The sequence below is a fragment of the Helobdella robusta genome (assembly GCF_000326865.2).
Source record: "Helobdella robusta unplaced genomic scaffold HELROscaffold_37, whole genome shotgun sequence".
NCBI classification, from domain to species: Eukaryota; Metazoa; Annelida; class Clitellata; order Rhynchobdellida; family Glossiphoniidae; genus Helobdella; species Helobdella robusta.
The window spans coordinates 1,640,424-1,665,688 of record NW_008704785.1 but is presented as its reverse complement, the minus strand read 5'-3'; the positions used below and the strand labels follow the sequence as shown (position 1 = coordinate 1,665,688).

At 34.4% G+C, this 25,265-nt stretch overlaps 4 protein-coding genes across 4 annotated transcripts; 1 reads left to right on the top strand and 3 right to left on the bottom strand.

The window, feature by feature from the left end:
- Nucleotides 1–3,785: 3,785 nt before the first annotated feature.
- On the bottom strand, nt 3,786–4,371 carry HELRODRAFT_127531 (hypothetical protein; the record flags this gene model as incomplete). The annotated part of the gene is made up of 2 exons (XM_009023631.1): nt 3,786–3,959; nt 4,192–4,371. Coding segments are annotated over 2 exons (354 nt in total), but the record flags the coding sequence as incomplete, so codon positions are not given.
- A 1,732-nt stretch (nt 4,372–6,103) lies between these two features.
- HELRODRAFT_101345 (hypothetical protein) lies at nt 6,104–11,873 on the top strand. Its single transcript, XM_009023630.1, has 12 exons — nt 6,104–6,301; nt 6,586–6,630; nt 6,877–6,964; nt 7,065–7,177; nt 7,448–7,640; nt 8,681–8,785; nt 9,376–9,503; nt 9,849–9,967; nt 10,362–10,458; nt 10,569–10,637; nt 10,984–11,350; nt 11,389–11,873. The coding sequence occupies exons 1-11, from the start codon at nt 6,197–6,199 to the stop codon at nt 11,044–11,046; spliced, it is 1,125 nt and encodes a 374-aa protein (XP_009021878.1). The 5' UTR covers nt 6,104–6,196; the 3' UTR covers nt 11,047–11,350; nt 11,389–11,873.
- A 542-nt stretch (nt 11,874–12,415) lies between these two features.
- HELRODRAFT_192733 (hypothetical protein) lies at nt 12,416–16,533 on the bottom strand. The gene is made up of 9 exons (XM_009023629.1): nt 15,958–16,533; nt 15,721–15,830; nt 15,496–15,606; nt 15,320–15,418; nt 14,914–15,022; nt 14,560–14,709; nt 13,395–13,485; nt 13,049–13,153; nt 12,416–12,675 (listed from the first exon to the last, which is right to left on the bottom strand). The coding sequence occupies exons 1-9, from the start codon at nt 16,415–16,417 to the stop codon at nt 12,612–12,614; spliced, it is 1,299 nt and encodes a 432-aa protein (XP_009021877.1). The 5' UTR covers nt 16,418–16,533; the 3' UTR covers nt 12,416–12,611.
- Nucleotides 16,534–17,981: 1,448 nt separating this feature from the next.
- HELRODRAFT_132940 (hypothetical protein) lies at nt 17,982–21,865 on the bottom strand (the record flags this gene model as incomplete). The annotated part of the gene is made up of 6 exons (XM_009023628.1): nt 17,982–18,192; nt 18,544–18,650; nt 19,904–20,093; nt 21,025–21,155; nt 21,426–21,528; nt 21,747–21,865. Coding segments are annotated over 6 exons (861 nt in total), but the record flags the coding sequence as incomplete, so codon positions are not given.
- Between the last annotated feature and the right edge of the window lie 3,400 nt (nt 21,866–25,265).

Below are 25,265 nucleotides of genomic sequence, written 5' to 3'. Positions count from 1 at the left end.
TTATTTTCAAATATAAATATAATTTGTGAACGTATACTATCACGTATACCTGTATTATTGTTTTAATACAAAATACTGTTGAAAAAATGCAATGAATTAAAAAAAAATGAATTTTACGTGGTCGGTTATTATTTATTTATTTATAGGTTTAATTAATTATTTCATATAAATTATTCGTAAAAAGTACTTTGAAACGTTTAAAAGTTTAAATAAATTATGCCTAATTTGTAAATGGAAAGTTAAACTTACACACGTAAGCTAGGAGAACGCACAACAGCAAAAAGTTTGATGAAAATTATAAACAATGTTTTCTCGTCACTTTCCTGTAAATTTCGTAATTTGGACACGCACGGACAAACACGAACAAACACACACACGGACAAACACACACACACACACATGCAAATTTCATTCGGCCAAATTCACTAAATTCTCAAATACACACTTTTATAACACACACTCACATGTAATGCCTGTACATTATTCACATTCTTACGACAAACACACATAGACACACACACACGTGAAAACGCGCACATTTATATAGCGCGCACACTTTTGTAGTAATAATACACAACATCCTAACTAATAAACTTACTATAAATCAAGATTTGTATTTAAAAAAATCAATTTATTCAACAAAAATATGATTCTATCGAAGACGATTTACTGTCTTTAATCAACCAAACAACAAACCAACCATTCAATTCACCAACCAACCAACCAATGAAGGAAACAACAAAGGCCTCACTAAAAAACAACCAACCAACTAATCATCAGACAGCCAATCAGGGAGTAGCGAACCTACCGGCTTCACAAACCGTCTCTATCGTCATGTCTACCACCGGCCAGTCCACATCGAGACGCGCATTTGTGGCAAGCCAGCAGTGGCAGGTAGCAGCAGAAACATGGCAGGCAGATCGACATACAAGCTAATAAACTCCAGCGTTTTATAAACTTGAAACTTTTCATCCTGCATAATTTACATTTCATGCAACTATTGTTTGCACTACTTCCGTTGTTGATGTTGTTGTTGTTGTTGTTGCTTATGACGTCATCGTCGTTTGCCAGACGGTCCGATGTAGATCCATATTCTTTCTGACGCATACGTGGGTCAAAATTTGATTCCTCCTTTTTTTTATTCGCTCCATTATTTTTCCCACCATCATCATCGCCATCTTCGTCGTCATTTTTGAAACAATGGTACACGATAGCGTTGGCGCAGCAACAGCAGGACACGCCCTCTATGCAGCTCATCCACCAATCCGGAGCTTCCTCACATATTCCTCGTCTATTTTCTTGAGGTAGAAACAATTTTTTGCAGTGCACGCACCGCCTTTTGTTCAAACTCTCGGCCAGAAATTTTCGAGATTTTAAATCCTGGCACTGTGATTGGTTGAGGCTGAAATAAGAAGGCGTTGTTTTGTATTTTAGCCCGCCAACGATCGGCAGGGAAATAGTGGAAGGCATTTTGAGGACGGATATTTGATGTTGTTGATGCAGTTGTTGTTGGTGCTGCTGCAATTGTTGTTGATGTTGCTGCAATTGTTGTTGGTGTTGTTGCAATTGTTGTTGCTGCTGCTTGCTGTTGAACGTTAGAAAAGGCCTGAATGACATTTTCGTTGTTGTTTTGGCTGTCCTAGATGAGGAAGACGACGACAAAGACGACGGTGGTTTGGCGTTCAGGATGTAGTCGTTGTATTTTATGCTGGCTATGTCGTTGGCGCTTTTGACAATTTTCTCAACAGCTAGTTTCGAATCAGCCGAACGGTGAACTCGGTAGGGGTAGTTGTAGCTGTGCGACTCAAAATCCACGTAGCTTATTTTACGATCGTCATCAGCATCATTATCAAGATCTTCATTTTGTTTTTTATCATCATCATCATTTTCGTCGTTTCTGTCGCCATCGTCAGCAGAAGCATCGGCGGCGACGTCGTCAGCATCTCTGATGTCGGTATCATCATTTTTGGTTTTGTTGTCTTTATCGTTGTTGTTGTTGTTGTTGTTGTTGTTGTTGTTGTTGTTGTTGTTGTTGTTGTTAATAACATGGGTTGATCTTGTTGGCGGAATAAGTGCTGGTTTTTTAAGTTCCCTTTTTGAGCTCGACGGTTTCAAGTTGTTGTTGTTATTCATATTGTTATTGCAGCAATTGTTGTTGTTGTTACTATTGTTGCTGTTGTGATTAATATTATTATTAATATTATTAATATTATTATTAATGTTGTTGTTGTTGTTGTTTAAGAAAAGTTTGAAGTTCGGAATACTAAGAGATAATGAGCCTACCGGTTCAGTAAGGTTAGTATCGACAATTTTGTTGCTGCTGTCAACGATGTTGCTGCTGTTGTTGTTGTTGTTGTTGCTGTTGTTGTTGTTGTTGCTGTTGTTGTTGTTGCTGCTGCTGTTATTGTTGCTGTTGTTGTTGCTGCTGCTACTGTTGTTGCTGTCGTTGTTGTTGTATTTTGTTACAGTTTTAAGATCAGTGAAGGATTTAAATGCAAAACGATACGGGCATTGTTCTTTCAGTGGTGACAGTATCTGTTTTTGTTGTTGTTGCTGCTGCTGCTGCAAGATCTGTTGTCGTTGTTGCTGCTGCTGTTGTCGTAGCTGCTGATGTTTTCTTTGTCTACGTTCTTGTAATACTTGTTGATGTTGTTGCTTCTGTTTCCTCCTTAGTCGATACTTCTCGGTGTCTCGATTGACCTCGCTATCCGACAATGATAACGACGGTGACGAAGTTGACGACGACGACCGCGATGACGACGGTGACGCTACTGCTGCTGCTGCTGATTTAACACACGTCCCATCGTCCGCCACTTTCTTTTTATCCTCCCTATCTCTCTCTTTTCGAGATTGTCGCGGTTTGAAACTTGCAACATTCGACTCGTAAAGCAGTGAACTAACAAGGTGAGATGTTGATAAGGGTGGTGAGGGGTTGGATTGAGTGGCCGAGGGAGTGGGTTGAGGAAGTGGGCGACGGGGAATGGGGCGACGAATTAGTTCCCTCGGGGGCAAAAGTGGTTGGTAGGGGTGCAAATGAACGTACGGAAGTCGAATGATGGACCGCCCTGAGAAGTAAGGGTGCGGATGCGGATCAGGAAGTTCGTGAGTGTACGGGAGTGAGGAGGATTGCAAGGAAGTTGCAATTGGGATGAAGTGGGATATGGAAGAGTGGGCATTGAGGTGTTGAAAGATGGATTGAGAATGAAATGAGTGAGATGATGATGATGATTGAGATGGAGTGAGAGAAGAGGATGATGGAGGAAAGTGAGAAGAAGATGTGTGGGGAGAGGACCGAGATATTGGTGACGGGGAACTCATCGATGTAGAGGCTGTACTTTCCTCTTGCTTCGATAGACTGCCTATTCTCTCTAAGTGTAGTTTGGCTTTCTGTGTGATGAAACAACGATTCATAAGTATTTATTATTATCAATTATATTATTATTATTATTAATATTATTATCAATATTATTTTTATTATTTACCAAATAATAATTAAAAAAAAACCTGTGAATGTTGTTCTATATCTTCAACTTTGAATAGTTTGTTCATATGTTCAAAACCTCCTGATAGAACGAATAAATGAGTGAATGAGGAAATGAATGAATGGCTAACGGACTAACTGACTGAATGAACTGAATAAATGAAATGAATGAATGAATAAATGAATAAATGAATGAATGAATGAATGAATGAATGAATGAATAAATGAATGAATGAATGAATGAATGAATGAATGAAAAATGAATCGATGAATTATCGAATTAATAAATAACTATAAAGTCCTAACCGTGCTTCAGAGCATCAATAATTTTTTTAACATTTTTCTCAAAAAGTTTGGCAACCTTTGAACTTTGAAAGGTCAAACCAAATTTGCCTCCGTCTTCGCACTCCCAATGGTAAAATGTCGGATTGGCTATCGTGTAGGAAAAGTCTCTTTTTATCTCGCTATTTAGGATAGTCTGAGGACGAAATGAATTTTCGTTTAGCTTTTCAATCACTTATTTGCTTATTCGTTCGTTCATTCATTCGTTCGTTCGTTCATTCATTCGTTCATTCATTCATTCTTTCGTTCGTTCGTTCGTTCATTCACACACACACACACACACACACACACACACATTCAACGTTTCGTTCAATCCAACTACAGTCACTCAAAAAATTGCAAGCAACAGAGAAAAAACCCCATCTAACTTTTTTATCCGAGTCCCTTACACAGCGGATATAAAACTCGACCAGATGCTTCTCGCTAACCACTTTAAGGACCTTACAGAAAAAAATGGTGCTTATTCCCCCGCAACCCCGAGGGACCCAACCCCCCTTTGAAGCATCTCGAATCATAATCTGGGCGTTTATACTCAGTACGTTGTCCTCTCTGAGTGTTTGTTGGTTGGGTGGTTGAGGAGTTAGTTGAGGGGGTGGTTGAGGAGGTAGTTGAGGGCGTAGAATAGGGGGGTGATAGGTGTTTTGCGGAGGGTATCTCCAGGAGTTATAAGCTTGTCTTTGTAAGCGGTTGTAGTCGTCCATACCTATGTTCAACGAACGCTTAGAATTGATTATTATTTGCGGTTTGTCGTTGCTGAGTGAGATCTGAAATAATTTTTCGTTGTTGCTGTCCTTGCTGTTGATTTTGTTGTAGTTGTTGATGTTGTTGTTGATGTTGTTGTAGTTGTTGTTGTTAACGAAAATACTATTCCATCAAAACTTTTAGATAACAATAATAATAATAATAATAAACTCATAATAATAATAATAACAACAACAATAAAATAATAAATATTATTATTATGACTATTTAAATTGTCTTGAAATTGATTTTAAACACCCGAAAACAGAAAAAAGGTTTTATTTGACAGCAATGCATAGGCTAAATCCAAAATTTAATACAAAGCTGTAGGCATTGTTTATCTTGTGCATATTGCGTGTGTACGTACGTACACAGACACACACACATATATATCAACATACACACACGTACACACATACCAACATTCGTATAAACACACATACAGTTATACATACAATCTTGTATTCATTCATTATAATTGGTCATTATTAAACATGTACTTTGTATGCGAATTCATATACATACACACACAAACACACACACACACACACACATGCGTCCATACATACATACATGCATACATACATACATTTTTTAATTTTTTGCTTCCATTGCTTTGCACACACGAGAAGCAATGTACGCAAGACCCAGATTTTGTACATACCTGTATACAAAAACATAAAGATGATGACCATACATATATATATATATATATACATTCATTTGTATGAATGTATATATATATATACATTCATACATACATATATACATACATGTATCAACTGATGTTTGTATTCATGCATTCAAACGACATTTTTGTGCAAGGCAAAGCTTGGACATAGTTGAATATACAGGCGTACCTATATATTTTTCTCCGTGTATGTATGTGTGTATGTATGTATGTGTATGTATGTGTGTATGTATGCATGTGTATGTGTGTGCATGTATGTAAGAATGTTGGTTTGTTTGAATGTATGCAAACGGGTTGTTTGTATGTATTAACGTATACACAAGCGCTGAAAACTGCAAGCCAGCGAAAATGTCCATTATAGTTCGTTGATGATGATGACGACGATGATAACCACCATGAAGATGATGATTATGACGATGGTGATGGTGACAGAGATGATGGCGATGGTGGTTTTAAATGTTTGAATCATTTTTTTCTGGATTGCTTGCTTTTCCGCTAAAATTGCTGTCGTTGCTGTTGTTGTTGTTGTTGCTGCTGCTGTTGTTGTTGACGATGACGTTGTTGATGAGGTTAATGTTGCAGCTCAATGTTAGTAGAAAGTCAATGTTGTGTTTCCGAGGTGTCAACCACACAGACCTTTTTCCATTGTATGTTTGTGTGTGCGTGTATTTGTGCGTACGTTTGTGAGTGTGTATGTGTGTGTTTATATATGTACGCGTGTGTGTGTGTTTGTATGTGTGAGTATGTCATTTATGTGGGAGTCCGAATTTTACTTCTAGCCAAGTTCACTTTTAGTATTTTCAAATTTTGCACCAGGGCAACACTGTTTTTGTTTACATACACGTGGCATTTAAATTTTGTAAAATAGTTAATAAAAAGTTTTTTTTATTATCTAGTTATTTATATCTTTATTTATTAAAATAAAAAATTTTTACTAGAAAATGGCGTCTGCTAATAATGAAAGCGGCATATGTTCCTCTTCTGCCGAAATCAAAAGCTCTGGCGACCGTGGCAAAATTGCACTAATTACGGGAATCACTGGCCAGGTAAGAAATTGGAATTAGTTTTTTTTTGTTGGGGACGATCATACATTTATCATCATACATGTCCTAAGATTATAATTTTTATTTCAATAAGACGTGATGGGGGTTAAATTATAGTTAGCTACCTACTTTTTTATTTTTAAATAATTAAATTTGTTTAGTAATTTAGTTTTAACTAGTTTAATTAATTAATTTGTTATTAATAATTAACATTATATTAATTAATTAATAAATAGTGATTAATTAATGAATCAATGTCATACGACATACACTTTTAAATTGGATAGGATGGATCTTATTTAGCTGAGTTTCTACTACAGAAGGGCTACCAAGTCAGATAGATTTAAATTATGAATTCATAATAATAATTATAATTTAATAAAATCATAATTTATTAATATTATTATAAACTTTATAGCAATACTGATAATAAAAAGTATCATTTTTAGTAATTTATTCATTCATCTCTCAGTTATGCATCTTTCCATCCATTTATTCTTTTTTAATTCATAATATTAATAGTAATTATGCTTATTGTTATAAATATAAGGATAATTATGACTATAATTTTAATTAAGGTGCATGGTATAATTAGGCGGGCCAGTACATTCAACACACATCGTATTGAACATCTTTACGAGCACCCGATGTCTCATTCAGAAGGAGGTATTGAATGAATGAATCATTGAATGAATTAATTCGGTCATTCATTCATGCATACATTCATTCATTCATTCATTCATTTATTCATTCATGCCCAAAACAGCAAAATTCAAGTTGCACTATGGAGATATGACTGACAGTTCATGCCTAGTTAAGATCATTGCCGAAGTCAAGCCAACTGAAATATACAATCTGGCGGCTCAGAGCCATGTTAAGGTTTGTGTAAAGGAATGAATGAATGAATAGATGGATGGATGAATGAATGGACAGATGGATGTTTGGTTTAGCAGTAGTAGCAAAGAGTCATGTTAAGATCTGCGTTGGATTGACTGAAAGAAAAAATGAACAAACGAATGGATGAATGAATGAATTAATAAATGAATGAACAAACATATGGATAAATATAAGGATAAATAAACACACAAACGCTCTCACACAGACACACACACAGGCAAAACACGCACACAAACAAACACAAACACAAAGGTTTCATTCGAATTGAGTGAATATACAGCAAACGTTGACGCTCTTGGTACTCTAAGGCTATTGGACGCCATTCGAACGTGTGGCCTGACCAATAGCGTTCGTTTCTACCAGGCCTCGACCAGTGAAATGTTCGGAAAGGTTCAGGAAATTCCGCAGAAAGAGACGACGCCATTTTATCCTAGATCACCATACGGTTGTCTTCAATTTATTATTATTTAGCAAATTATTTATTTGCTGTCTTTTGGGGTCATTGTTCTTTTTCTCTTTCTCTCTCTCTCTCATTCTCTCTTTTTTTCCGCAAAGAACATGGATTTTATTATTTTAATATTTAGAATTGCGGTTTTTTTGTTCAGTTAATGGTACATTTGCCACAAATAAAAATGAAATACTTAAGAGAATAATGAGTAAAACTGGAGATAAATAAATAAATTAAAACAATGAAATAATGGAAGAACGAATATGAATGAAATACTTCTTCCAGGTGTGGCTAAGCTCTATGCTTTCTGGATGGTTAAAAATTATAGAGAGGCCTATAGCATATTTGCCTGTAATGGCATTTTGTTTAATCACGAAAGTCCAAGAAGAGGTGTGCCTGCGTGTGTGTGTGCGTGTGTGTGAGCGTGTATGCGTACGTGTTTGTGTGCGTGCGTGTGTGTGTGCGTGTGTGTGTGCGTGTGTTCGTGTCCTTATTGATTACCTAATTGATTTGTAAATGTTTGCATGCTTTTGTCTATTTGATTTTAAGGGAATGAGATTGCCAGGTTTATCATTTGTTTTTTTCTTATAGACATCACACGCACAAACACACACACACACGCTTACACACACACACAAGCACACAAATTATATGCGCTTAATCTCTCACTCTCTCTTTCTTTCTTTGTCTCTCACCTCCTCTCTCTCTCTAGATATATCTGTGTGCGTGTAATGAGTCGATCATAATATAACTTTTTTAACGTGCATGTTTTTGTTCTAAGTTTGTATTTTTCTTTTGTGTTTTTGGTTATCGCCACTCTGATTGATGTGTGACGTCATCACTCGCATACATACTCATCATCGTATTAATCATCATCATCATCATCGTATTATTCATCATCATCATCGTATTAATCATCATCATCATCGTATTAATCATCATCATCCAGATCATCATCAATATCTTAATTATTATTTTATATTTTAATTATTGTTATTATTTCATACTTTAATTATCATAATTTATGCATGCCGTAGGTGTAGCTAAATTGTATTCTTATTGGATAATAAAGAATTATAGAGAGGCCTATAATATGTTTGCATGCAATGGCATTCTATTTAATCACGAAAGTCCGAGGAGAGGTTTAATTATGATATTATAATTACGATTAATTATAATATTATAATTACGATTGATTATGATTATATATGCGCAGTTTACGCGCATAATTTATGATAATTTATACATAATTTTTGCATGGATTGTATGTAGTGATTTGAAGTTTTTATTGATTTCAGTTTTGAGACTGCTTGCATGGATTTAAATCTTTCAAACTGTTCATTCATTCATTCATCCATTCATTCACTCATTCATTCATTCATTCATCCATTCATTCACTCATTCATTCATTCTTTCATTTTTTAAATTATATTTATTTCTAAGTAATGTTGCTAACAGGGATCATGGTAATACGATAATGTTGAAATATTGACAAAAATGTGCTTGCATTGGTTTTGTCGTTATATTAATTATTAATTTCTTTCAAAACTTACGTACACACACACACACACACACACACACACACACACACACACACACACGTATTCACACATACGTATTCACACGTATACACACACGTACACACATACACACTTACACACGTATTCACACACATACACACACACGTATACACACACACACACACACACGTACACACACACACACATACAAGGCGAGACATTTGTGACGAGAAAAATTACGAGAGCTGTCGCGAAGATCCATTTAGGCCAGCAAGAAATTCTCGAACTTGGTAACATCGATGCCGAAAGAGATTGGGGACATGCTAAGGATTACGTCGAAGTGTGTGTGTGTGTGTACGTGTGTGTGTGTACGTGTGTGTGTGTGTGTGTGTGTACGTGTGTGTGTTAGTCATTCATTCACTCAGCTGCCCGATCGAACCATCATTTGGTATTTTATAAAATCATTGAATCAACCAGCTAGCTAGTCATTCAACTTCTTAATCATCTAATCTACTTCTCTACATATTAATCAGTCGTCTCACCAATCAACCCACCAACCAATCAAGCCACCAACCAATCAATCAAGCCACCAGCTAATCAATCAATCAATCAAGCCACCAACCAATCAATCAAGCCACCAACCAATCAATCAATCAATCAAGCCACCAACCAATCATTGAACCAGGCAATGTGGATGATGTTGCAGACGAAAGAGCCGGACGATTTCGTAATCTCGACAGGTGAGACGCACAAAGTCAGGAAGTTTGTGGTAGCCGCCTTCAAGGAAGTCGGCGTCGATATTGTGTTAGTCGCTGTGTGTATGCGTGTATGTGTGCGTGCGTGTGTATGTGTGCATATGTGTGCTTGCATGTTTGTTTGTTTGCTTGTTTCCATGACCATTGACATTTTCGCGTCATCGAAATCATCATCATCATCATCGTCACAATCATCATCATCATCGTCACAATCATCATCATCATCGTCACAATCATCATCATCATCGTCGTCACAATCATCATCATCATCGTCACAATCATCATCATCATCATCGTCACAATCATCATCATCATCATCGTCACAATCATCATCATCATCATCATCGTCACAATCATCATCATCATCATCGTCACAATCATCATCATCATCATCGTCACAATCATCATCATCATCTTCGTCACAATCATCATCATCATTGCAGTTGGGAGGGTTCAGGAATAAATGAAGTGGGCAAGGATAAGAGAACTGGGGTTGTGAGGGTTAAAATTAACCCCAAATATTATAGGCCGACCGAAGTTGTGAGTAGTAATTATTCATTTTCATAATTATTATGGTAATAATTATTATAAATATTATTATTATTATTATTGAATTGAAAAAACTGAAAATTTCAATTATTATTTGTTAGGAAACATTGTTAGGAGATTGTACTAAAGCTAAAACTCAGTTAGGATGGAAACCGAGATATAACTTTGACGTTAGTTCAGTTTCCTGTTATGTTCATTCATTCATCTCCGCATTCATCCTCTCGTCTGTCCATTCGTTCATTCATTCATTCATGCATCCAGACAACCATTCATTCGTTTGTTTATTCATCCATCTATCTATCCACTCATTCATTCGTCCATTTATTTGTTTATTTATCTTCTATTCATTTGTCTATTGATTCACTGATTTGTTAATTCATTCGTTCGTTCTTTTTTCCATCCATCTATCCATTCATTAATTAATCCATTCATTCATTCATTCATTCATTCATTCATTCATTCATTCATTCATTCATTCATTCATTCATTCATTCATTCATTCAATCATTCATTCAGATGCTCGTCAAAGAAATGGTAGAGTCGGATTTGAAACTCATGAACTTTAATCCTCAGGCCTAATGAACGATTGAATGAGTAAATAAACGAATAAATGAATGAACGAATGAATGAACGAACGAATGAACGAACGAACGAATGAATGAAAGAACGAATGAATGACTGATTGCCTAATTTCTTCTTACTATCACTATCACCGTTGAGATATATTGTGATATGAGCGCCTATGATATCACTACAATACTTTTGTCTTTATTATTATTTTTGTTATTACTATTGTTATTGTTGTTTTCCATTCATCTTGGTGATATTGCTGTCAATGGGTTGACACACACACGCACACACACACACTCACATACGCACGTACATACACACACACGCACGCACGCGCGTACATACACACACACACACGCACGCGCGTACACACACACATATTTTTATACTTATTTATTTATTCATATTAGTTAAACAGACAAATATATCATGATGGTTTAAATCCTTGCAGAGCTGTTTGTCACTCGCTTCTTAATCTAATAAACATTCTTCACGATTGCACTTGTCTAAAAACCTTTGCTTCTAAATCAGTCATCTACGATTTTGAATGATTTAAATCTGTTTATAATATACTTATAATGATCGTTATCTCACTCACACACACGCACACAACACACACGTACGTACATACACACACACGTTCACTCACAGTTATGTACACACATACACGTCGTCTTATCATTCCTATACAATCTATTCAGATTCTACAGATATGTTTGTAGCTCTATGAATCTGTATAAATATTTATATATCGGGTTGTTAGATTTTGTATTAATTTTCTTATTGTTTAGTTTCAGTTAATAAATATTCAGTTACACACGTAACTTTCAACATCACTAATAATGTTTGTATTATCATCCATTCATTCACTCACTTGTGAATTCACATATGAATGTTGTCGTTGTGGTGGTTGTTGCTGCTGCTGCTGTTGATGTAGTAGCAGAAATAGCGTGTCATTATAGTCCTTTAAAAACAAACAAACCAGTTACTGACTCCGTCGTTCGATCTCGCAATCAAATCCGGTCCAAAACAACATCACGTTCTTAAAAATTAACCTTACATTATTAAAAACCACAATAATATAATTATAATAGCATTAATTAGAAAAAAACAACGTCCTACCTCGGGGAACTGAGTCTCTGGATGCTAAACGAAGGTTGATTGATATTACATTATTAAAAACTGGATTAGTATCTGAATTCTCGTTACTCCATGGTTACTGCTCTATTGTTTTTCTCTACATCTTATAAACTTTACCAGAATTAGATCCAACCGTGACGTCATACATACGTCATAATTCGCGTAAAAACTTATCTAATCCAGCGAGTATAATGGCCCGATTGTTTTTGGACTCAAATGTTAGGAAAGAGTTAGACAACGGTAACATCTTTCGAATTCACAATTTCAAATCGGAAGAGATTGCTTATGAAGTATCAACAACACCGGTAAGAGAATAATAATTCGAAAATGAAATGACAGTGTAAAAAATATCAATATAAAATTGGTACAATTAAAAAATATTCGCCAAAGATATTTAAACATTGAATATTATTATTCATTTATTATTATTGTCATTAGAGAACCATTTCTTCTTCACAAAATCCTGGACCTGTCCCGGGTTCAGCCATGATTCCTCTTCTGTATATGAGTGTGTGTGTGTGTAGGTGTATGTATGTGTGTGTACCTATATAATAGTATATACTAATCGCACGTATGTACGTACGAATGTGTATATATGTTTCAGTATAAAAATCACAAGTATGTACGTATGTGTAAGTGTACAGTAGAGATTGTATGTATGTATGCATGTATGTATGTATGAGTGTATGTATGCGTGTGTGTGTATGTATGTATGTATGAGTATGTGTGTATGTATGTACGTGTATGTATGTATGTATGTATGTATGTATGTGTGTACGTGTGTGTGTGTGTGTGTGTGTGTGTGTGTGTGTGTGTGTGTGTGTGTGTGTGTGTGTGTGTGTGTGTGAGTGCAGAGATTGTGTACACAGACCTAAGCATGCGACATCTGTGTTCTCTTAATCTCCTGTCAGCATCAGCAATGTCTCTCACTGATTCGTCACTCCATAACCTCTCCGCCACTGCACTTGCACTGGGCCTGCAAATTGATTGGTTACAAATAGTTTTATTGGAATATGATTGGCTGACATTCGAGTTTGCTAGAATATGATTGGCTGAAAATAGAGTTCACTGGAATATGATTGGTTGGTTAATCGAGTTAGACGGAATTGAAATCACACCCCTACTATTGACAAAGAAATTTCAAGGCTGCTACGAAAAGAAAACTAACACATGACAATTTGGACCAATCAAAAAGCAGACAAACTAAACTGACTGACCACAATCTCGAGTGTACATTGGTGGAGTCGACGTATTCACCCCACAAGCAAGCCTCGCCTCCAAGTACCAAAGACTTCTGCTGGGCGTTGCCTAACAACAAGAATAATAAAAAGTAAAATAATAATGATAATTAACCAAAATTACCAACCAACGAATCCAAATCAATCAGCCAACCAGCCAGCAAACCAACCAGCCAGCCAACCAACCAACCAACCAGCCAACCAACCAGCCAACCGACCAACCAACCAGCCAACCAACCAGTAAAATTAAGGGGTTCGTAATTATAATAATTCTTCCAGATGGTTCCGTACGAGACGTAGTCGAGGTACCAGGGCGACGAAATTAAGGCTTGTAGGCCGGCCTTCGTCACATTGGCCATCACTTCTTTCTCGTTTCCTCCCATCCAGACTTGGATTATAGTATCTTTAGTAACCTAAATTTTAAATTTGGAAAACGACCTTATGAGCAAACGCAACACTCTTCAACAGCAACAACTAAACAACAACATCAACCAACATCTTCAACAGCAAAATCAAGAACAACAACAACAACAACAAAAAGGAATCAGTTTTTTAAAATTGTAAAATATGCCTGAACGCCATGCTGGAAAACTTCTTGCCAGACAACATATCCCCTCTTCAGATGACTGGTCACGTTCATCAAACTATAATAAAATAATTTAATAATAATGAATGAGTGAATGGATGAGTGAATTGGATGAGTGAATGAATGAATAATGAATGAAAGAATTAATGAATGAATGAATGAATTGGAGAGTGAATGAATGGATTAAATAAATAATGGAAGAAATGATGAATGAATGAATGAATTAATGAATGAATGAATGAGGACCTTTGAATGGAATAATTCTCCAGTTTTGGTGAAATCTCTCCAAAGGTTATATCATTTCTGAACTTGAAAATACCGGGGTTGCTTGCCCTGAATAATAATAATTATTATTATTATAATTAATAGTAGTAGTAGTAGTAGTAGTAGTAGTAGTAGTAGTAGTAGTAGTAGTAGTAGTAGTAGTAGTAGTAGCAGCCAACCAACCAACTAACCAACTAACCAACAAATCAACCAGCCAGCCAATCAAGTAATGAAGCGACCAGCCCACTAACCAGCATTTAAAATCAACTTCATCTCCACCCAAGTGCATGTAACTGTCAGGGAATGCCGAAGCAACGTCTTTAAAAAATTCTTGTAAAAAGTTGAAATTTTCATTCCTCGATGGGTCAATAGGCCCGAAGTTGCCATTTGGTTGGTTCCCTGAGAAACATTGCGTCAGCAAGTACATCTGACCCTTACCCAAGACTGCGTGTGACCTTGAAAGTTTAAATGTTTTAAATAGGTAGGCTGACCTTGAGTAGTAATAATCCAGGGTTTGGATTATGAAATATTAAAAAGTAAAAACTCAACAAATTGACGAAAACAGTTGACATGAAAAAAATACTATAACTAAACAAATAGAAAAAAAAACTTTCTATCTGGACCTCCTCTCCAAATCAGTCAACCAACCTGGGGTATCAAACTCAGGGACTACCCTAACTCCCCTAACTCTGGCATACTCGAGAATTTGAGCAACGTCCTGTCGAGAGTAAACATGAGTGTACGGTCTGTAGGCACCCTGAGGAAAAATAGTGATGGGTGAGTAAAAAATATTTAACAAATAAAAAATTGAATTAGAGATTCTTTTTAAAGTTGAGTCATTCCAAAAGAAAAAAATGTGAGGTATAATAATATATGTGTGTGTGTGTGTGTGAGAGAGAGAGAGAGAAAGAGAAAAAGTTTAAGAGAAAGTAATTTTGTATATGAGAATAAGCAGGTATAAAGTTCAATTGCTAACAATAAGTAAAAATTAGTAAAAATAATTTATAAAAATACTTTTAGTAATGATTAAAACAACAACAATAATAATAATAACCATCTGACTAAGTCTAGGGAACACACTCTGGAATGGAAATGACTGGTCATCGACTATGTGCCAATGGAACACGTTCATCTTATTGTAAGCCATGGCATCCTCGATGATAAATAAATAATAATAATAAATAATGATAATAATAAAAATAATAATGTCAAATAATAATAATTCCAAACAAGAAATTTCAGGATGGTTTGGACTGGTAAGAAATGCCTGGACGAATCTAGCAGAACACCACGCCATGAAAACCTAGGTTGATCTTTGATGTATGTTCTGTTTACAGCAAACTTTGGGAAAAAAATAATAATATTATTTTTATTGTTAAATAATAATAATAATATTATTATTATTGTTAGTGTCATTATTAAAAAATGTTATCATTTCAAAGAATAATGGTTCACCTGACTGTTTTGAACATACACTAATTGACTAAATGTCTCAAGACCTCTCAATATTCCCCAAATGCTTTTAGCTTCTAGGTAGGAATTTTTGGTATCGACATTTAGCACATCTATGTTCAAAGTTATGAGGATTATTATTTGTGATCATAATCATTTTAATTGTATAAAAAAAAAATATAAATAAATTAATCAAAAATTGCAAAATGCCATGAAAATCTTAAAATCCATCATACATACATGACTCATCTGACTTCAGAGTAATGGCATTTTCACATGGGTTCATCAAAATGACATTTAATATATTATTGTATGAAGACATCTGCTCATTCCTGATTTTGTGACTTTTAAAAATCAAACGAGAATTAGGACTGTTAGCAGAAGATACATCATTCAAATCAAATATGAGTTTGTAGTATCTGTTGAATGCATCTATCATGAGATCACATTTATAGCTCCTGGGGACAAATTCAAATTTCAATTTATCTAAAAAATAAATTTCAGATGACGGCTGGAATATTCTCGGAAGGGGCCATGGAGAACCTTTGCTTAATCCGACCTCTTGCGCATCGTACGATGATAAAAATGACGACGCAGCATAATTTCTGTTCCTATTGCAATGCACGGAATGTGAAAACAGGAAAACTACCACGATTAGTGTAAATAAAAATGAAACAACTGGCATATTGTTTTTCGCCATTACTATAGTAGTAGATGTTAAAAACGATTCAAAATTATTAAACTTTTCATATTTATACTAAACGTCTGCTTATACAATGACTTTGATCGAATTTGAAAATCATATGTGATTTAAAAGTGGACTTAAGTTGTGATAATGAGAATAACAAAATGTTTTAGCGCTACTTAACTATAAGATGCCTTGGTTATTTTACCTGTGTTAGATAACTCTCTCTCTCTCTCTTTCTCTTCTGTATCTTTCCCTTTTTCTACCTAGCTTTCATTCACTCTTTATATATTTTCCCCTTCTTCTAGCAAACCTGGGTTAGTTATTAATTTTTAATTACTTTTGTTTAATTGTTTAATAATTATTTGTGATTTACGAAAGCTATATATAAGTAAATTATCAATTGTGTGGTGATATTAGCAATAAAGATTAATTGTTTTAGTAGGAGAAAACAAATTTTAAATTTACATATTTAACTCTAGATACAAACTTATACCAAGATGCTATCACGAAACACCACGACGTATCGTATTGTATTGGGTTGTACAGTTTTGTATTGTATTGGGTTGTACAGTTTTGTATTATATTGTATTGGGTTGTACAGTTTTGTATTGTATTGTATTGGGGTGTACAGTTTTGTATTGTATTGGGTTGTACAGTTTTGTATTGAATTGTATTGTATATTGTATTGTAATTTATCAAAGGACAAACACTTTATACTGATTAGTTTATCGCCAAATGACTTTATTATTATTATCTCAAAAGCTTATCTAAAGTTTAATTATAGCAGTTAAGCTCATTCTAAATTTAGAAGACGAAAAGTTTAAAAATAAGTTAATAGCAATAATAACTATAAGGCACTTAACTATATATAGAAAATTATTATAATATAATACTCTATGAGCGTGTGTGTGTGAGTATATGTGTATGTACTTGTGTATGTATGTACTGTGTGTGTGTGTGTGTGTGTGTGCGTGTGTGTGTGTGGTGTGTGTGGTGTGTGTGTGTGTACCAAGGCCAGATATATAATATTTTAAAAAGTGTGCGAACGAAATATGAAATATTTTTAAACAAGTCTCAGTTGACAGTTTGATAGTCCAACTCTTCAAAATACATCAAAAAGATATTAATATGGGAACTTTAATCTCATCATCATCGCCACCACTATTATTATTATTATTATTATTATTATCATTATTATCATTATTATTTATTATTAATTATTATTTGTATCTGCTGTCCGACTTTTTGAGAGGGTATTCAACTGGCAGTTCTTTGTAAAATATCTACACGGAGAGTATGATTATTATTGTAATTAGAAAGTGTTACTGCTATCATATACTACACTACTACACATAGAGAGCTCTGCTACACACACACGCACACACGCGCACGCATACACACACATACACAGAGAGAGAGAGAGAGAGAAAGAGAGAGAGAGAGAGAGACACCCACACACACACACACACACGTACAGAGAGACAGAGAAAGAGAGGAAGAAAGAGAGAGAGAGAAAGAAAGAGAGAGAAAGAAAGAGAGAGAGAGACATACACAGACACACACACACACACACACTAACTAGGTCATTATCCGAAGGTAGCCTGTTTATAAACTCATATATCTCATTGACATCAACGTAGCTAGGATCAAAGAGTCGTCTTGAGAACTTTCTTATACCCCAAGCCAACAAGATATATCTCAACGGTACGTTGTGCAATACAAAGAAGACTATCGTTAGAGTGAGGAGAGCCAGCGAAGTTAGCCACGGCGACTTCCACAGAAATAAACTGTCGAGTAGTTATGGTTAAATTTTTTTTTAAACAAGTTTATTTCATGTAACGCATAAAAAAAACAAAAATGAAAAAGGACCTTGAAAAAGATAAAATCTCAAATAAATAAGAACCCTACAAATCGATTGGTGTTCGTTGGTTTCGATTAAATTCGATTTAGTTCGGGTATATCGAATAGGTACCGACAACCCGATCGAACTCGTTTAGCCCAGTTAGATCAGATAATAATAAATAATTATGATAATAATAATAAATTATGATTATCCGAAATATTATTAGTTAAATTATAATTAAATTATAAATAATTCAATTATAAATAATTCAATTATAATGAATTAAATTATTTACTTGCGAATTCTTTCGAAAAGAGATGCTACGACGTCCAAAATTTCTTGCACCATCAGGCAGACTTCCTGTAATGCTTGGAATTTTTCCAGTAAAGATTTTCTTTCTTCCTAAGTGTGTGTGTGTTTGTGTGTGTGTATGTGTGTGTGCGCGCGTGTGTGTATGTGTGTGTATGCGTGTGTGTGTGTGTTGTGTGTGTATGACCGGCTTGTAAATTGGTTAGATAACAGAGAACTTTGAATATTAACGTGTGTAAGTTTTTAGATTTTTGCAAGTAAAAAACTTGCTCGCGTTAGAGAAAACAAATAACACCAACAAACAATGAAAACAAACAAACAAACAAACAAACAAAAAAACAAACAAACAAAACAAATAAACAAACAAACATACATACGTACATACATACATACATACATACAAACATACATACATACATACATACATACATACATACATACATACATACATACATACATACATACATACATACATACATACATACATACATACATACATACATACATACATACATACATACATACATACATACATACAAATAAACGAACCTACAAACATACATGCATGTATACAAGCACTTTTTGTTAGAAACTTGGAAATAAACTAAATTTTCGTCGTTTCAATGAAAGGAATTATGTTAGGATATTTAACATTTTTAGAGAGTTAATCGGAATTTTTTCAAACTAACCAACCAATCAATCAATCAATGTATTCAATTATTCAATCATTCATTCATTTATTCAATCATTCATTCATTGATGTATCAATCAATCAACTAACCAATACAACCGACCAACCAACCAACCAACCAACCAACCAACCAACCAACCAACCGACCGACTGACCGACCGACCGACTAACCAACCAACCAACCAACCAACCAACCAATCATTAAATCATTCAACCTATCAAGTATTAAATTCTTTTCAAATTTAGATCCGTCATTAATCACTTAATCATACTTTATCGATAACATCCTTAAATTTAATTTTTTCAACGGAGCCATCAAAGACTGATGACGTTTTTCTCAGAGCTTCCAAATGTCTTACTATCTAATTAGTGAGTGATAATAATAATGATAATAATAATATATTATTATTATTATTGTTATTAATATCTTAACGGTCATCATCGTCGGTACTATTGGCGTCTCTGTATTTATAGTATATTAAAATTCATTCATCGTATAAACGTTAATAACTACTGAAAAATTAATTACAGTTATGATAATTATTATTATTATTATAATTTCTGTTGTTGTTATTGTTATTATTATTATCATTGTTGTTGTTTTCTATTTTGTAATAATAATAATAACAAACAAAAAATATTTTACGGATCATACTCGGTCGAACGCCTCTGACTTAATTTCAAACTCGCTAGCATCTGATTCTATGGACTGAAAATAATAATAATAATTATAGTAATAATAATAATAAATAATAATAGTAATCACAATCATCATCGTCATCATCACCACCAAAATCACTATCATCATCATCATCGTCATCTTAATCACAATGGTAATAGTTCCCCTGTGCGTGGCTTCTATTCATTTTCAACTGGCTCCTACGTATATGTTGTAAAGAGAGAGAGAGAAAGAGAGAGAGAGAGAGAGATAAAGAAGGAAAGAGAAAAAAAAGAGAGAGGGAGTGAATAGAGAGAGAAAGAGAGAGAGATAGATACAGAAAAAGAAAATTATTTTTTAAAGTAACCGTCATATCTATCATTTTCATCAACGAACGAACGAACAAGAGAACGAATGAATGAACGAATGAATGAACGAATGAATGAACGAATGAATGAACAAATGGATAGAAGAATGAGTGAATAAACAAATAGATGAACGAATGGATGAACGAATGAACAGTAACGTTAATCAACCCTGGTTTCGAAATCGTCATCGTCATCTTCATAATGGCTGGGAAGGCTCTGTCAATAATAATAATAATTATAATAACAATAATAACAATAATAGCAATAATAAAAATAATAATAATAGATAATAATAATATAATAATAATAACATCAGTTCTGTTATCCCGAAAGCCAATGGAGAGGTTGAAGAAAAATAAATTTTTCATGATGATGAAAATCAGTATCGGTGGTAGCATCCATAATTCAAAGTATAACACAGTCAAGCAGTACATCTTAGTTTAATTATGGATAATTATGAATCATTGTTAATAATTATGAATATTTATCGATAGTTATGAATATTTATCGATAGTTATGAATATTTATCGATAATTATGAATTTATGAATATTTATCGATAATTATGAATATTTATCGATAATTATGAATATTCATGGTATTCATTCATAAGTAGTTTAAATATCAATTTGATCAACTAACCAATCTGTCAATCAATCTTTCAATAAGTATAAATACAATACATACATATATACAAACACACACACACACATATAAACACGCACACACATACACACAAAAAACACCCCACCACAAACACACACACACACACACACGTACAGGGTTATAAACATAATCCATCTCCAACTCAATGGTTCCTTTCACTTTCCCAATTAATTTTGCGTCTTTTAGTTGATAGGCCACTCTTTGGCCTTTTTTAATCTTTAAAATTCATAATTATCCATAATTATCCATAATTATCCAGAAATATTCATAATTATTCACAAGCATCCATAATTAAACTACTCATATTGCATGTTATTGCATTCGAAAAAGCTCGCTGAAAAAGACAGGACCAAGTGCCTACGCCACTAAACTCGTCTCTATCGTAAAAGAGATAATAATAATATTATAGTTAATAATTATAATTAATAATTATGGTTAATAGTCATAATTAGTAATTATGGGCAATAATTATTATTAATAATTTACGTTTAATAATGGAATAGCGACTTTGCCAAGGAAATCAATCTTTTTACTCCTATTCTCATCCACTACTGTCACCTCGACAGCCGAGTGTATGTCTTGAATGTCTCTGAGTTACAATAATGCTAAATGAGCTATTATATAAATTACACTGGCCGATAGATCGATCGATTGATTGATTGATTGATTGATTGATAAATTGATTAATTGATGGATGGATGAATGGATGGATTGATGATTGATGGATGGATGGATGGATGGATGGATTGATTGATTGATTGATTGATTGATCGATCGATTGATTGACTGGAGCCAACAATCACCAACATAGTAAAGGTTCTATTCCACTCTGGATTAACGCTCTTGTATACTGTATTTGTTTGGGCCCTGTTGTTATCCAGGGTCACAATGCAGTACGGATCACTCGTCCCGCCCAAATCAGCCGAAGTTAAATTCAATGCTTTGATTACTGTTGGCGTGACAATACTAATATTAATAGTAGTAGTAGTAGTAGTAATAATAATAATAATAATAATAATAATATAATAATAATAATAACTATAATAATAATAATAATAATAATGATAATAAAAATAATAATGGGAACTCTTTTTATTATTATCAAACCTCAAAATATAAAATCAATTATCACAAATATACAAAATATTTATAGTCATAGTTATAGTCATATAGATAATAATAATAATGATAATAATAATAAAAATAATAATAATGACAACAATGACAAGAACAACAACAACAAAAATTATTTTTAACCTTTCACTTCCACCCAGCCGATTCTCCAGAAATCATTGAAAGTTCTCCAAGCAGCCTATAGATAATTATTATGTTATTATTATTATTAGCAGTAGTCGGTAGTAGTAGTAGTAGTAGCAGTAGCAGTAGCAACAGTAGTGTTAGCTGCACTACTACTACTACTACAACTACTACTACTACTACTACTACTACCACTACCACTACTACAACTACTTCTACTACTACTACTACTACTACTTTTACTACTACTGCTACTACTACTACTACTACCACTACTACTACTACTACTACTACTTCTACTACTGCTACTACTACTACTACTACTACCACTACTACTACCACTACTACCACTACTACTACTACTACTACTACTACCACTTCAACTACTACTACTACTACTACTACTACTACTACTACTACTACTACTACTTCTACTACTGCTACTACTACTACTACTACTACCACTACTACTACTACTACTACTACTACTTCTACTACTGCTACTACTACTACTACTACCACCACTACTACCACTACTACCACCGCTACTACTACTACTACTACTACTACCACTTCAACTACTACTACTACTACTACTACTACTACTACTACTACTACTACTACTACTTCTACTACTGCTACTACTACTACTACTACTTCTACTACTGATACGACTACTACTACTACTACTACTACCACTACTACTACTACTACTACTACTACTACTACTACTACTACTACCACCACTTCAACTACTACTACTACTACTACAACTACTACTACTACTAACAATAATAACAACCACATCAACAGAGTTAACAGCATCGAACTCACAAAATATTTCTTGACTTCTTTTTTAGTTTTTTTAGCCCTACCCCGCGGCACAACCACGCCCGTGCCAGGGTCAACATCGGTGACGTCACTTGAAAAGTCACCCACGTACGACACGGTCAGAAGTAAAAAGATCTGACCTTTTGGGTCAAGGGTCAACTTTAATTTGTGGGTCCTGTCTTCTTCGTATTTGTTGATGTCGATAATTAGCCTTGGTAGATTTTTTTTTGTGATTTTTTAAAAAAAATTATTTAATTTAAAATTAAAATGTATTATATAAACTATTAATTAATTAAAATTAAAATTATTATTAACGTTAAAGTTATGGTAGAATAATTGTGACAATTTTTACACATAGTGTAACATTACCATACATACCTATTGGATATATTTTTCGTTACATGTACATGGGCATAATATTACATTGAAAGTATAATCAAGAGATTTAATAGAGAATAATATAGAGTATTTTAGCTAAATATTAAATAATTAAAATAAATAAAATAAAATCCGGAAAAAATTTGCTCCCACTCAGCCAGGGAAGTATCTTTTGCGGGATTATCAGCGCTCCGGACTGAGATCTCCAGGTTAGTGTCGGAATCGTCGTAGAGATAAAGATCGAATTCTTCACAAAAGTGCGGGTTTATCGTTCTGTTTTTCGTCTGTCATGTTTATTTAGGTAAATTTTGTCGTAAATTTTGTGTAAATTTGTGTAAATTCGTATAAATTTAAGTGAATTATGTGTGAAATTCTGCGAATTTGTATAAATTTATGTGAATTTTGGGCAAATCTTTGTAAATTTTAGGCACATTCACGTCAATTCGTATACATTCATGTGAATTTTATGATTATAAACGGTAAAAAATCAGTAGAGAATAGACAAATTTTACCTTGGTCTTAAACTTTTCAATTCCCAGTTTGAATCTGACGAATACATCGGGTATTGTGCCGTCCTGACGGTACGGAAGGTTTTTAATTTCTACGAGAACCACATGCACTACACTACTCCAAACTTTGCTCTTTGATCTTTTCCCCTCCACTATCTCACTCTTCTTCGTTTTCAAGTACTTTTTGTGGTTTTTATTCGTTGGGTTGAGTTGATACAGTGGAAGGATTATTATTTTGGAATTATTTTGCATGTTTCTTTTAAGTTTTTCTCTTCATTCATTGAGAAATTGACAAATTAACTAGTTATTCGGTCAATCAATCAACTATCTAGCCGGTCAAACAGTTTTATAGCAAACCAACCAACCAACCAACAAACCAGCCAGCCAACCAATCAATCAACTAACCAATCAACCAATCAACCAACCAACCAACCAATCAACTAACCAACTAACCAACTAACCAATCAACCAATCAACCAACAAGTCAACAAACAGACCTCATTCAACTTATCAATTCCTGGAATATCATGAAATCTTGAAGTTGACTTAACACTTCCTTGGGATCTATCATCCGGATAGAGAATAGCCGGATCAGCAATATCCGGAATAGCATGTAAATCGTCCTTATCAGGTGTGTCTGGGATAACTTGCCCACTCGAAACCGGATATGAGTCTGCTTTATTCGCTAGTTTGGCCGCTAATGACGTCATCGCTGACGTAACTAGATTTGTAGATGTGGTGGTTGTAACTGCAGTTGTGGCCGTAGTAGTAGCAGAAGTTGCGGTAGTTGTGGTGGTTGCGGTTACCTGCGATTGTTGTGATGATGAGTTTGAGGTCTTTTTCTTGAAAAAGTTTCTGCTATTATCATTCCAATTAGCACTGCTGCTTATATTGTTGAGAAGTTGTCTGAATAGAGGTGTGTTCTTTGTCGATGTTGTTGCTGTGGCTGTTGTGGTAGCTGTTGTGGTGGCTGCTGCTGTGGTTAACGTTTTAGCGGTAGTAGTTTGGGAAACTACGTTGCGACGTTTTGTTGTTGTTGTTGATGTTGTTGTTGTTTGTAACGTTGTTACTGGTGTTAATGCTGATGTTGTTGTTGCAACTTTCAAATCATTATATTTCGCGGTTGATGATGATAAAGATGGTCTAGTGGCTGTTGTTGTTGCTGTTGTTGTTGATGTTGTTAATGTTGATGTTGTTGTTGTTGTTAATGTTTTTGCTGTCTCTTTCCTCTTTGTTGATGTTGTTGCAGTTGCTGAATGAGACGCTGATGACAACAGAGCAGATGTAGATGATGAGGATGGTTTTGAAGATGGAGATGGGGTTCTGAGGTGACGCGGATTCAAAGTTGCGG

Excerpts from the sequence above, each read along its gene's own strand:
- HELRODRAFT_101345 (XM_009023630.1), top strand. The coding sequence starts at position 6,197 with ATGGCGTCTGCTAATAATGAAAGCGGCATATGTTCCTCTTCTGCCGAA. Across the intron at positions 6,631-6,876 it reads TACTACAGAAGGGCTACCAA|GTGCATGGTATAATTAGGCG; the intron begins GTCAGATAGATT and ends ATTTTAATTAAG. Across the intron at positions 9,504-9,848 it reads ATGCTAAGGATTACGTCGAA|GCAATGTGGATGATGTTGCA; the intron begins GTGTGTGTGTGT and ends TCATTGAACCAG.
- HELRODRAFT_192733 (XM_009023629.1), bottom strand. The coding sequence starts at position 16,417 with ATGGCGAAAAACAATATGCCAGTTGTTTCATTTTTATTTACACTAATC. Across the intron at positions 15,831-15,957 it reads TCTGAAGTCAGATGAGTCAT|ATGTGCTAAATGTCGATACC; the intron begins GTATGTATGATG and ends CTTTGAACATAG. Across the intron at positions 13,486-14,559 it reads TGCTTCGGCATTCCCTGACA|GCAACGCCCAGCAGAAGTCT; the intron begins GTTACATGCACT and ends TCTTGTTGTTAG.